This window comes from Tupaia chinensis, unplaced genomic scaffold (assembly GCF_000334495.1).
Source record: "Tupaia chinensis unplaced genomic scaffold, TupChi_1.0 Scaffold000154_1, whole genome shotgun sequence".
NCBI classification, from domain to species: Eukaryota; Metazoa; Chordata; class Mammalia; order Scandentia; family Tupaiidae; genus Tupaia; species Tupaia belangeri.
In genome coordinates this window covers 3,068,436-3,082,801 of record NW_006159625.1, presented here as the reverse complement: position 1 = coordinate 3,082,801, position 14,366 = coordinate 3,068,436, and the positions used below count along the sequence as shown (strand labels likewise).

Sequence of the window (14,366 nt, the reverse complement as noted above, 5' to 3'; positions counted from 1 at the left end):
CTAGAGTGCCAGTTATTCAGGAGGCAGAGGGAGGGAGATCATGAGTTTAAGACCAATCTGAGAAACATAGAAAGATCCTGTCTTGAGAGAGAGAGAGGGGGGGGGAAGAGAAAAAAGAAAAAAGAAAAAAAGAAAAAAGATAAGGATCCACTTCATTCTTTTGCATAAAGATATCCAATTTTCCCAATAAAGAAACTGTCTTCTTCACATTGTATTGTATATTCTTGGTGCCCTTATAAAAGATTAGTTAAATGTATATATGTGAATTTATTTCTTGGCTCTCTACTATTCCACTGGTGTATGTGTCTATTTTAATGACAGTACCATACGTTTAAAACTACTATAGCCTGTAACACAGTTTCAAATCAGGAAGGGTGACACCTCTGACCTTGTTCCTCTTTCTCAAGTTTGCTTTGGCTATTCTGGAATTTTGTGGTGTCAGACAAACTTTACATGATTTTTTCCATTTCGGAAAAAAGAAAGTGCCATTGGAACTATGATATGAATTGCATTTAATCCATAGGTCACTTTGGGTGGTACGAATATTTTAACAATATTAATCTTTCTAATCTATTAACTGACCCAATTTGTTTTTTACACTAATTGAAAAAAAATCACAGAGTCATAACAGCCCATGAAGCACAATATGGTATAATGTTGGCTTTGCAAATCAATTTATTATTGTTCAGATCAATAAATTTTACCTTCTAGAAGGTAAAAGCTTTAGGGAAAATACGGTCTCTAATAGCAGAATTAACATGGCTGCTTTGCTAGTAAAAAAAGTATAGGTTATTAAATATTAAAGATGACCAGATGGTATGTGCTGAAGCCACTAAAAACAAAACCCAGCACAGTAAACTCACAGGGACAAAATGTAACTCAAAGCAGTAGTAGAGCTGAAGCTGTATTTTTTTAACATTATGAATCTCTTTATTTGCAAATGACAATACCAGAGCTCCAAAAGAGGCAATCTTATACATCAAACTGTCATTAAAATATGTGGCTCTCTCCTGCAGTGTCATGTTACCACTGCATTGAAAATTTTATTTTCCAGTAATACTGGAGGTAGTAATTAGAAAGTACATTCTTTTTAGCCAACCATAATGGATAAAACCCAAAGGTTAATTGCTATGCTACACTGCAGCAATTAACTTTCAGAGCAGGGAATGACAGGTAATATACTTCTAGTGAAAGTCAGTTTTTAAATAAAGACTATCTTCTACATCACGTTCATAGACTCCCCTAAATTTAAGTTAATACACGATCAAATTCACAAATGGTGCTTGAAAACACCTGGACTCATGGGTAGACTTCTAAGGGCTAGGCAAGACTGGTTTGGGAGAGAACCTGGCAGCTTAAAAAACACACTGGGTGTATGTGTGTACATGATCACAAGTCCTGAAAGGAGTATGGAAGAGAAGGGATTGTAGCAAGATCATGCCCCCGGACCATGCTTTCTCACTTTCTCTGTGTCTGTCTCTGTCTCCAAATAAGTGTACTTGCCCTGCAGCAAATTTAAAACAACAACAAAAAAGTCTCCACTATAACAGAAATGAAGAATGTCTTTGATGGGCTCATTAATAGACTGGATGTGGTTGAGAAAATAATCTCTAAGCTTGAGGCTATACCAATAGAAACTCTGAAAACCAAAATGCAAAAAGAGGAAAACTCAAAAAAAAAAAAAATTCAAGAACCATGGGTCAACTATAAACATATGAAATAGGAATATCAGAAAGAGAAAGAAACATGAGGCCAGCAGTTAGCATAATGGCTATGTCACTGGACTCCCATGTAGTCGACCGCGGTTCGAGTCCCGGACCCAGTGGCTTAAATTCACGCCGGGCACATGTGCGTGCGTGCCCAAGATCCCGAGAGGAGAATGGAGGAGAAGGGATTGCAGCATGGCCATCCCCCCCTGGGGGGTGATTTCTCGCTTTCTAGCTCTCTTTCTCTTACTGTCTTTCTGGCAAGCGCATGTGCCCTATAGTGAAAATCTCTCCAAAAAATAAATAAATAAATAAAAATAAAGAAAGAGAAAGAAACAGAATGCAGAACACATATCTGAAGTTATAATGACTAGCAATTTCCCTCAAATCATTATTATTATTAGACACCAACAATGTGAGATCAATTTTCTAAAATCTCTCCCAGAAGATAAGCACATAGGGAATAATTCCTAGCTTTTGAGAGCATCATTGTCCTAATATCAAAACCAGATGAAACATTACAAGAAAACTATAACTCAATATCGCTCATGGACACAGATGTAAAAATCCTTAAGAAAATATTAACAAGTGGCATCCAACTGTGTATAAAAAGAATTGCAGGGCTGGCCCCACAGTGTAGCGGTTAAGTGATATGTGGAGGGATTCAGATCCCACATGAGTGACTGATATGAATCTTAAACTCCAGCAGTTCTAAAGATCAAATACACGGTTAACAGAGGCCACACACTCTAAGCATGTGTGCACACATACATATGTCTGGGATCCTGACATGAAAGATGAATGGAGGAAAGGGGATTGCACCATGACCAGGCCACACTGGGAGAGAGATGGCACTTTCTCTCACTGGTATGCATATGCTCTCTGGTATTTAAAAAAAAAAAAAAAGTATGCAATCAAGATTTAGCTGAGGTATACAAGGCTGGTTCATATGTGAAAAGCAATTCATATAATCCATCATAAAGAAGAAAAAAAAGCACAGGATTACATCAATAGATGTAGGAAAAGCATTTGACAAACTCCAACCACCCATCCATGATAAAAACTCTCAGCAAACTATGGAATAAAGGGGAACACCCTCACCCGCTAAAGAACAGGTAGCATACTTAATGGTGAGAAACTTACCTACACTATAGAAGAACAAAGATAAAAATTATAGCCTACTTCCGCTCAGAAACCATAAAAAGAGTAGAGTGAAATATTTCAAGTGTTGGCAGGGGGCTGGCGTGGTGGTTAAGGGAGCTGGATTCTCACAAAACTGACCATGGTTCAAGTCCCGGACCTGGCGGCTTGCTCTCTCACTTCTCACTTTCCCTTTCTCTCTTTCTCTGTCTGTTTGGTCAAATTGAAAAAAAATAATAATAACAACAAATGGAGTTAAATAAATAATTATTATTTTTTTTTAAAAGTTGGTAGAAAAAAACTACCAACCTAAAATTCTGTACCTTGTAAAATTATCCTTCAAAAGTAAAAGTGAAAGTCTGCTTCTTATACTTTTGGTCACTAATAATCCCTAGTGCCAGCTCAGAGGAATATATAGGAAGAGAAATAGAAGAAAAATGGTAAAATAACCACTAAAATAGTCCTAAGTTTTTGATAAAAATGAGAATTCCCTCTCCAAATTCAAAGTTTCCATTTTGGTGTTTTGTAGATTTCAAAACTCTTACTCTCTTGTTATTCAGTGGTGTCCTTCATTCCATCTGATGTGTTCTGCAACAGGGTGATCAACGTGATAAGAAGGGCTTCCAGTTAAAAAGCACTTTGTGCGACCAGCAGTTAGCTAATGGCTATGTTGCTGAACTCCTATGTAGTCGACCATGGTTCCAGTCTCAGACCCGGTGGCTTAACTCATGCTGGGCACATGTACAGGGATTGCATGTGTCTATCCCTGGCCTTGGCACTATCGACTCACAGCCAGTGCCCAATAAACATCAACTATCATCACTACCATCACTGAGGCCCTAAGAACTACCTATTAATTAATAATTTACCCGAGATGCTACGTGACATTGTTGGTACTGAAAACCATGCTAAGTTTTCAAGCAGCTCAACTTTCTACGACTGTGTTGCGTCAGTAAAACTGTACAGCCTGTCAGGCCTGGAATCCCAATGCCACCTGTGGTTCAAGTTGGTCACCAACTCCCCTAATTGCTAAGGGTTCTTTTTTAGGACAGTGATTCAGGAAATTATCCCATTTCCAACTGAGGTCACTTGGGCAATTGATTTTGAAGATTCTTGGCTCCTGAAATCCGAAATGAAATGGGTTCTTTTAAAGGGAGTTCTGAGGATCACCAAAAGCTTCAAAAGTTTCTCTAAGGCGAACCGCCGCCTCCCACGCGTACCCTGGGCCGGGACAGCAGGACCGCACAGCCCAGCACTCAGTTCGTACCCGACGGCGACTGGGGGTGGGGAGACTCCCCATGGCCCGGCCTCAGCACCTGGCACCACTCCCCCGGGGCGCCGTCCAGGCCGGCAGCGGAGCCGGGCTGGGGAAGCAGCGCGGGTGGGGCCCGGGCAGAGGGCCAGTCCCGCCGCGGCTGCCGCGAGCCCGCCGGAATCCTCGCCGGAGCCGTCCGAGGTCACGCGGGACGGTGGGCTGCACGGGGTACGGGAGGGACGGTGGCCTTCGACCGTCACCCGAGGTGAGGCTCTAGGACCGGAACTCGGTGGGTGGCGGCGGTCCGGCGGGCCCGGGGGTGGGGAAGGAAGCGGGCCGGACCCCGGGAGTCCAGGGCGGGGTGGCGGCCCCACGGCCCCGGGCAGGCCAGCGACGCCGCTGCCCGCGGTAGGCCTGGAGCAGGTGCCCGGGTGTGGACGCTGCCGGACGGCACTCATGCGTGTTGGAGGCGGTCATCGTAATCCGGGGCCCATGGCCTTCCTTCCCGGAGGACCCCTGTCGCCCTCCCGGGATAGGGTTGCTCATTTTCCCCTTCGACGGCATTTCTACTCCCCCCTCTGCGGGTGGGTGGGGGTGGGGGGAAACCCTAGAAGTTTCCCCCAGCTGGCCTTTTGAAAAACAGGAAAAGTATCCCCAGGAGACTGCCCCCAAAGTGGCCTCTTTGGGATCTTTTAAAAAGTTTTTAGAGCTCTTTGAGTGTTAAGGAATTTACCTGACCTCAGTTTTCTTGTGCATAACGAGATTTCCAATCAGGGCGTTTATGATATTATTAATCGTTTTTAACTTTTTACAAACTACCAGCATTCCCTCTCCCCGAAACCCCTACTCACTCAGCCAATGCGCCTCCCCCCTTTACCCTGTCATCCCGTCCCTGGAGATGAGACTTCCTCAGCAAATGGTATGGTCTATGCCAAGACAGGTGGAAGAGTATCTCTCGGGACAGAATTTTCCGTCGTTTGCCTGGTATTAATTACCCAACGTAAACGTCTTAATTGTGCACTTTGATGTCCGCATTTGAATTTATGACAGATGTTGCTCATACACTGTCTTGGTGGTTTTTACAGTTACTGACCTGGAACTCATGATGAGAAGAAGACTACTTTCTTCGAACTGGTAAAATAATGAAATGAGGAATCTGAACGTTTTATTTTTAGATGGGAATCTTCTAAGGATGAAAAGAGCAACTAATCCAAGCCATGTGGTAAAATCAGGAATTTGAAGAAAATGGAAACGTTTACATTTTTGTTGGTGTGTATTTTTCTACCCCTTATAAGAGGGCACAGTCTCTTCACCTGTGAACCAATTACTGTACCCAGATGTATGAAAATGGCCTACAACATGACATTTTTCCCTAATCTGATGGATCATTATGACCAGAGTACAGCTGCTGTGGAAATGGAGGTGAGTAGTGCTGTATTCTTTTATTGAAAAATAGTTTATGCTCTGCTGTAGAATTAACTGTATATACAGCTTTACTTTTTAAACACAGCAAGGGATTTCTTCAAGTTGCATACAAGTCACATTTGGAAAAATCATTTTGAAAGTTAAATTCTACTGCCTTATGATTTGTGTACATTTTGGAGCCTTGTTTGGTGGATTTGCTTGATAGGGTTTATTTTATAATGAATGAAGTATAGTTACCAATGATTTCTAAGTATCTTGTATCTAACAAATATTTTAGTTTCCTGAAGCAAGTAATCACAGTTTGTCTAGAAATGAAAATTCTGAATTTTTTTCTAACTCCCTGGACATATAATCTATATTGCCTAGGCTAAAAGTGAATAAATTGACAAATTTTAAAAGTAATTGTAATGTTCTGAAGCAAATACATTTTTGGAATATTTGGGGGCTGTAGACAGTGTTTTACTAAAGAGTGACTTTGTTTTTTAAGATTAGCACTTAAATAGTCTTCATAAAAAGCCACTTGTCAGGGGAGGAGCCGAAGGACATTAAAGATTGCCTTAGGTGCCTCAGTTACCTGCCTCCTGTTTAGAGATATGCAAATTGCTAGGGAGGTGTGGGAAGAAAGAGTTACCTGTAGAAACAGGAACCTGCTCTCCTATACAGATCTGAGAAGTTGATAAATCTCTTGAAAGAAAAAGAGAATGCTTTGTTTTTGTAGTTTTTCTTCAGAAGAATTATGGGAATATGGTAATGACTTTTCCCCCCTCTGATTGTTTTTAAGGGATGCAATCCTTGCAAAGTGAATATAAATACTATTTTAAAAACCAACTAGATTTGATTTTATAGCTTTGAAAGTTTTTCATTGTTGTTCAGTTGAATAGTTGTCTGATTACCTCATTGTAGACTCATGTCCAGGATAGCAAAGCTTTTACTTGGTAGATGTAATTTAAAAGAATATTACAGATTATGGTATTGTAATCTTTCAGAGGGTTTTTAAACCAATGCAGGATGTCCTCCTGAAAACTGAACAAATGATACACTAAAGACTTTCTCATTGCTTACTCAGAACCATTTTGAAAGTTTAATTTGAGGAGAATAACGTACTAGGAATACTACCAAGCAATAATTATGTCATTCATTTATGTTTTCTTTGGTGATAATGTATATAATTCTTGTTTTAATAATGTTCTTTAAAATGATTTTATTAAAGAACTTTTCCTGGGGCTTGCAGGTGGTGGGTGGTTAGGGTGCTGGACTCCTACGTGACCAACCGTGTTCAAGTCCTGGACCTGGTGGATTCCTTTCTCACTTTCCGTTTCTCTCTCTATCTCTCTCTGGTTAAATGAAAGAAAATAGTGATAGTGAATAAAATTAAATAATTCTTTAAAAAAACTTCTTTTTTTGTAGTAGCTGTGTACATTTTAACTTTTTGCATTATAAGTAACCTTACAAATTCATATCATTTAGATTGAAGTTCTCACTATAGAGTACTATCCTAAATAGGATAAAAGGAGAGAGATGCATTCCCTGCTACTGAATGCCTAGTTGGGTAGTAACAACTAGTTTTTGTTCCATGCTTATCTTTTTGAAACCATTTTTTTTAACTTAAAAATTATTTTTTATTTACCTAACTTATTTTCCAGGTAGTTTTGTGTCTGGACTTTTTTTTTTTTTTTTTTTGAGAGGTTTTTGCTATAGGGTGCATGCACTCGCCAGACAGAGAGAAACATAGAGACAGAAAGCGAGAAATCATCCCCTGGGGGGATGGTCACGCTGCAATCCCTTCTCCTCCATTCTCCTCTCAGAATCTTGGGCACGCACGCACACACGCCCGGCGTGATTTTTAAGCCACCAGGTCTGGGTCGTGAACCGCGGTCGACTACGTGGGAGTCCAGCAACACAGCCATTACGCTAACTGCTAGTTCCCTGTGTCTGCACATTATTGAGAAGACGTTTAGTTCTTACTTCCTTTACTTGATTGCTAACATTTACCAATTTCACTATTATATAATCTTCAGATTATATTATTTATACTAAACCTTTTTTATAGCCTTTACTAATGAAGTTTTTTTCCACTATAAATCATTACTTCAGTAGATTTAAGAATACATAAGAAGAAAGCCACCAGCAGTCCCTTAACACCATCATTAACCTAGCTCCTCAAAGAAGAAAGGGACAAAGGGAAATGGAAAGGCAAAATACTGTCAATCTGGGTCAGACTTTCAATCTGTATATGTATGTAACTTTTTTGGTCTCTGAATATTATTCTTTTTCTGTTGCCCCATTTCTATTTGTCTTTATCCAGCAGCAACATCTTTTAGTTCCCATATTGAGGGTCTAAAAATCCCATAATTTGAGAGTTATAAGTAACCCTAAAATTCTTGCAGAGCTTCTTAACCTCTTTCATGCCATTAACCCTTTCTTGGAATAGGAGAATAGTTTAAAATTTAAATAAATAAAATTGGTAGGATTGTAAAGAAAAACAATTATATTGCCATATACTTTTATTTATGGTTCAGTTGTTAAGAACCCTTGAACCATTTATTACACAGATGAAGAAACTGAAGCCCAGAGAAGTTATGATTTGTCTAAGGTAGTATGAGCAGACATAGGCGTCTCTGTCTACAAGGGCTATAATTGTCATCTTTAATTTTCTAAAGTGTACTTGACCATATTGGATAAACCAGATAAAATATTCCTAAAATTCCTAAAGCAGTGTATAAATTTCAGCCTTTGCTACTTCTTTGCAAATTAAATTTAGATTTAAAAAATTATTTCATTTAGTTTTATTTATTTATTTAATTTGCCCAGAGAGGGACAGAGCCAGAAAGTGAGAGGAAAGTGAGATAGCATGCCACCAGGTCCTGGACTTGAACCGTGGTTGGCCGTGTGGGAGTCCAGCGCCCCTAATCACCACGCCACCTGCCACCTGCTCCTTTTTTTTAAAAAAATCTCTATTTAGATCCACTATTTTTCTCCCTCTCACTGGTGCGTTGAATACCAAGTCCTGCCAGATCAAAAATAAAATCTAGCCTTCAGTCTCTTCCCCTTAATGGTGCCAAAGTAATTTTATTAAAATGCAAGTCTGTGCAATCCACTTTGTGGTTAAAATTCTTCACCATTTACCTAAAAGTGAAGAAATAAAGACCTGACTCTAGAGGGGTGCCCAAGGCTCTTCATGTAGGACTCTGCCTTCCTGTCCTGCATCCCATTGCATCCCCTCTCATACTGTCCTCACTGCTTCAGCCAACTGAACTATTTGTAGAACTCAAATCTATATTACTCTTTTTTACCCCCATACCTTTGCAGGTATTGTATCCTCTAGTGGGCCCACTACCCAGCCTTATTTATATGCTCCATTCCTACAGATCTCAGTTAAAGCAATCACTCTGTTTTTAGTGAAGCCTTCTTTTACTTTTCTCCCAAGTGCATCTGATCAACTCACTCTCCAGGCTCTTGTAGTACTTCATATATACTTATTTTCCAGGTAGTTTTGTGTTCTCATACTTATCATGCTGTATTGCAATTATTTATGGTCTCACTTGACTGTGAGCTTGTCCAAGGTAGGGCCGTTTCTATTCTTAAACCTAGTGCATCTGAGCATATTAGATGCTCAATAAAAGCTAAACAAAACAAAAGGTAGGGTTTCCTATCCCAATAAGTTAGCAAAGAGAATTTTTCCTCCAGATCTTTATTTTTTACCACTATCTTTTACAGTGTCCAAGTGATGGGTGTTCAAATATTGTTTGTTAGTCACACATCATAATCTTTTATTCTATGTGAGCTTAGCTCTAATAAAATTAATCTGTTGACATCTTTTTTCTTTCCCATATCAGCTCTACACGTATTTGTTAGAATTTTAAAGAATTTTATTTTTGACCATTTCTATTTATTTATGTGAATAAAGGAATTCATCTTCTAAATGAACAGTGGATTATAAACTATATGAACCAGATTTTTCTCAGACATTATACCTTAGCTCTTAAGTTTATAGTTCAACCCAGTACTAAATTATGGCTGCATGTACTTTGACTTTTACTGATAATGTGTTTTATAGCTCCTGTAAAGAGCAAATTAGGTTTTATACCCAAGACAACTGCCTTTTGTTCCTATTGGTCTCTGTTGGATTTCCAGAAGCCACTAAGAATTCCATGTAAGGCAAGAGATCGATCTCACTCTGCTTTTATGCCTGCTTTTGTTTCATGACAACCGGCCTATAGAATTTAAGCATTTATAATCATTGTTAATCTGTGATTACATGAGACATCTTTGAATAGTAGTTCTCAAAGTTTAGTTAATAGAGGGAACCAGCAGTTAGCGTAATGGCTATGTCACTGGACTCCCACGTAGTTGACCGCGGTTCACATCCTGGACCCAGTGGCTTAAAACTCACGCCGGGTGCGTGTGCGTGCGTGCCCAAGATCCCGAGAGGAGAATGGAGGAGAAGGGATTGAGGCGTGACCATCCCCCCTGGGGGGTGATTTCTTGCTTTCTGTCTCTCTGTCTCTCTCTGTCTGTCTGGCGAGCGCACACGCCCTATAGCAGAAACCTCTCCAAAAAAAAAAAAAAAAAGTTTAGTTAATAGACCAGCAGCTCATGAACTTGTTAGAAATGTAAGCTCAGGGCTAGCTGGTGGCATAGTAGTTAAGGCAGCTGGATCCCACATATCCAACTGTGCCGTTAGAGCCCTGGACCCAGTGGCTTAAAAAGACATGCAGGGCATGTGTGCATGTGCCAAAATCCTGACAGGAGAGAGAAATGGTAGAAAAGGGATTGTGGCATTACCATCCCCCTCAGAAGTGCTTTCTTACTTTCCTACTTTCCCTTTCTCTGTCTCTCTCCAGGGGAGCACATCTGCCCTCTGGTTAAAAAAAAAAAGCACGTTTATAGACTCTGTCCTAACTTACAGAATCATAGTCTCTGAAGATAGAACCTGGGGAATTATTTTAACAATCTGTCTAGGTATTCCTCAAGAATGTTAAAATGCAAGGCTCCCTGGTTTAGAGCAAGAATTATAAACTTTCTCTTCAAAGAGCTAAACATTTTTGGATTTGCAACCTATGTAGTCTGTGTTGCAGCTATTCAACTCTGCAATAAAAACACAAAAGCAGTCAGTCACAGACAATATGTAAACATAGGTCTTTTTTTTTTTTTAGAGGTTTTTGCCTCAGAGTGTGTGTGCTCACCAGAGAGAGAGACAGAGACAGTGAGAGGGAAAGTGAAAGATCATTCCCCAGGGGGATAGCCACACAGCAATCTCTTCTCCATTCTCCATCCAGGATCTTGGGGCATGCATGCACATGCATCTAGTGTGATTTTGAGACCACCAAGTCCAGGACTCAAACCATGTAGCAGTGCAGCAACATAACTGCTATGCCATCTGGCTCCAGCATAGGTCTTATGTGTGACTGTCTTTCAATAAAACTATTCATTTATTATTTTCATTTACTTCATACATTCAATCAGTGTACATCTCTACAGCTTGAAAAATGAATTTACCCAACATGGATACATTTCATACCAATTCAGTTGAAGATATTATACATGTTATCATGAACAGACAATTGTCCCTTTCTGTGTCCCTTAAATGTCTTGCCTCCCTATTTTTCTCCTTGATTCCTTTCCCCTCACTCTCTCATCTCCCACTCTCTTCTCACACTGTCTCCAGCATCCATAACCATTTTCCTTCTATAACCTCTAATCTTTCAGTTTCTGCCATACAGTGTGGATGGTCAGTCTATATTAATTGGAGACATAGCCGGGCTTGCTTCACTAAGCTATAAATCTTTCATATTCATCTACTTTCTATCAAATGCCAGGGTCTTGTTTTGTTTGTTTGTTTGTTTGTTTTTTTAACTGACTAAGTAGTACTCCATAGTGTATATATTTCACACTTTTTCAATCCATTCATCTGTTTGTGGACATTTGGTTGGTTCCATGTCTTAGCAATTGTGAATAATGCCACAATAAACACAGATATACAAGCATTTTTCTCATCCTTTGGGTAGATACCCAGGAGTGGAATTGCTACATCATATGGTACTTTTCTTTGTAGGCCTTTGAGAAGCCTCCATATAGTTCTCCACAGTGACTGTACTAATTTACATTCCCACCAACAGTGTAGGAGAGTTCCTTTTTCACCACAGCTTTGCCAATACTTACCTTTTTTTTTTTAATCTTAGCCATTCTGACTGGGTTTAGGTACGATCTCATTGTGGTTTTTGATTTGCATCTGCCTTATGATAAGGGATATTGAGCATTTTTTCATGTGCTTTTTGGCTGTTTGTATGTCTTCCTTATAGTTTGAACGAAGTTCTTGAGTAGTGTGCTCAGCTCATATTCTCATCTTCTAATTGAGTTGATGTTTTTTTTTCAGGTAAGCTGCTTCATCCCTGTGTATTCTGGTTATCAGTCCCTTATCTGAGGAATCAATAAAATGATTTACAAACTAGACTGTGATCCATATTTGACTCCAAGTTATAGTTTGCTTAACCTTGGTTTGAAATACTTGAAAGTATTTAAAGGATAGTATAGTACATGATAAATAAACATTATTTTGCATTATTATTAATTTGTTACCTTTTATTTACTTTCCACATAAAATTTTATAAATCAAATTTATCACAGACTGAAAAGAGCTGACTGGGTTATCCTGCTTCTTTAGTTTTGTTTCAGAGATTGCTTGAAGAAACTTCAGTATTTTCCCTTTTATGTCTGAACCTGAAGTCATTTGTATTACAAAGAGTTAATTTACAATTCTGAATACTAACTTGGCTTTATAATAAAAAGGATGTTGTACAGTCTAACTCTCCCAATGGAAAAACAAATGACTGCTAGTTTTCCATTGTGTTCCTTTTGTTTCATATCTAGCGTATTGTTTCTCAAATTGTGAGGTTGACCTCCCTTGAGAGACTGATTTCATCCAGAAAGAGCTGAGACTGATCAGGGGAAAATGGAAACAGGAATATTGTATTTTTCTTTTGAATTGCCTTCACTGAGGTCTAGGCAAAGCAAAGTAATTTATTGTGTTTGGAACAGCATGTGGTCATGCCACTTTTAAACAGTCTAAAGGGAAGTGAGCCAAGAAAACCTTTCCTTTCCACCTGTTAACAAGTATAATTAAAATGCCTCTGTTCAATTAAAAATAAAGAGATGAAGAAAAACTGGTTAAGAAAACTTTTTTTTAAAAAATTTCTATTGCCTAATGATTTTTAAACATTCCCAATTTTCTACCTTTAGAAGATTCCACCGGACCCCTTCCTGCTATCACCTTTTCTCCTCCTTCTCCTTGTACCCCTGTCCACAAGAAAAGAAAATGTGTGATTAACCTCTTTGTTTTTCAGGGAAGACTATCTGAAAATAGCTTTTAGTCATACAAAATGAAATAGATACCTGAAAGTATTCCAAGTCAGTTGTGTGTATAACAGCTCCTGTCATATTTTAACTATAGAACCCACAGCTTACCTTCCTTTGCAATGACATATTATACTTCTAGAGAAAGTACTTTGACTGCTTCTTCTGGATCTGCAGAATAAAGGCAGGTCTGTATGCGAACAGAAAGAATGGTATTTTTTGGGAGGTAGATGGGAAATTCCTGTTCCATTCCTTGGTATTTCACTGTCTAGGATATTATTAGTTATACCCTCAGGAAAGCCTGTCCACAAAGGCACATGGTTCTTTCAGACCATGGGAAGAATCTTGTGATTTGTTTGTTTGTTTCCTTAAGAATGTAACATGCAGGGACCAGCAGTTAGTGTAATGGCTATGTTGCTGGACTCCCATGTAGTTGACCGCAGTTCGAGTCCTGGACGCGGTGGCTTAGACTCAGGCCAGGCGTGTGTGCTTGCGTGCCCAAGATCCTGAGAGGAGAATGGAGGAGAAGGGATTGCAGCGTGGCCATCCCCCCTGGGGAAGATTTCTCGCTTTCTGTCTCTCTGTCTCTCTCTGCCGTCTCTCTCTCTCTTTGCCTTTCTGACAAGGCATGCAGCCTTATTAAAAAACCCTCCCAAAAAAAAAAAAAAAAAGAATGTAACATGCAAATAATGAAGCCCTAGTATTTTAGTTTGTGTATTTGTCGTGTATTCACTTATTAATGTTTGTCGAATGTGTACTTGGATGTGTAGCTTGAATGCATACCTAAATGTTTAGCTTTCCCAGAATTACAGTTTTTCAAGTTAAAATTTTTTAATTATTTATTTTATTTTATTTTATTATCATTAGTATTCTTTAATTTGACCAGAGAGAGAGAAACAGAGAGAGGGAAAGTGAGAAAGCAAATCACCACTTCCGGGACTCAAACTGTGATCAACCATGTAGGAATCTAGCACCTTAAACACCATGCCACTTGCTAGCCACAAGTTACAAATTTTAAATTAAAAAAAATGGATTCCTTTTTAGTACTAACTAGTTAAAATGTACTTTTGTCTAATTCCCAAAGAACAACTCTTTTGGAAAAATAATTTAAAATTTCTTTTTCTGCTGAGAAATATTTTTAAATTAACAAATTTCCCATTATGGAAACAAATGGATATTCTTGCTTTTTATTCTTCTTTTGTATTCCAGGCTCCACTTTACATTTTTCAAAGAAGCTGACTTGCCTGAGATTGGTTATATTCATGAAAATAAGCAGCAAAGTTTATACCACTTTCTTATGTATACCATAGTCCATTGATACTCTCCAAGAGTTGCCTGTGACCTTTGGACCACTTTGGCAGTATTTGTTCTGCGAAGTGTAGTTGAAAACATATATGGACCCTTTAGACTTTAGTGAGTCTGTTGTCTTACTAGGCTTCATCACTCCCCGCTGCTCCCCTACCATCTTTTTAGATTTCTTCTCTTTC

The 14,366-nt window shown here is 39.0% G+C and overlaps 1 protein-coding gene across 2 annotated transcripts in view; it reads left to right on the top strand.

Annotated features, from left to right (window-relative positions):
• The first annotated feature begins 4,281 nt into the window (after positions 1-4,281).
• Positions 4,282-14,366, top strand: part of FZD6 (frizzled class receptor 6) — a 42,658-nt gene continuing 32,573 nt past the window's right edge. The window contains exons 1-2 of one of the 2 annotated variants that reach the window (XM_006145573.3): positions 4,282-4,366; positions 5,277-5,523. In XM_006145573.3, the coding sequence (XP_006145635.1) occupies positions 5,347-5,523 (177 nt within the window). In that variant the 5' untranslated portion in view covers positions 4,282-4,366; positions 5,277-5,346. Of the gene's footprint in view, positions 4,367-5,186; positions 5,524-14,366 lie in introns of both variants that reach the window. The other variant, XM_006145572.3, reaches the window with a different exon arrangement.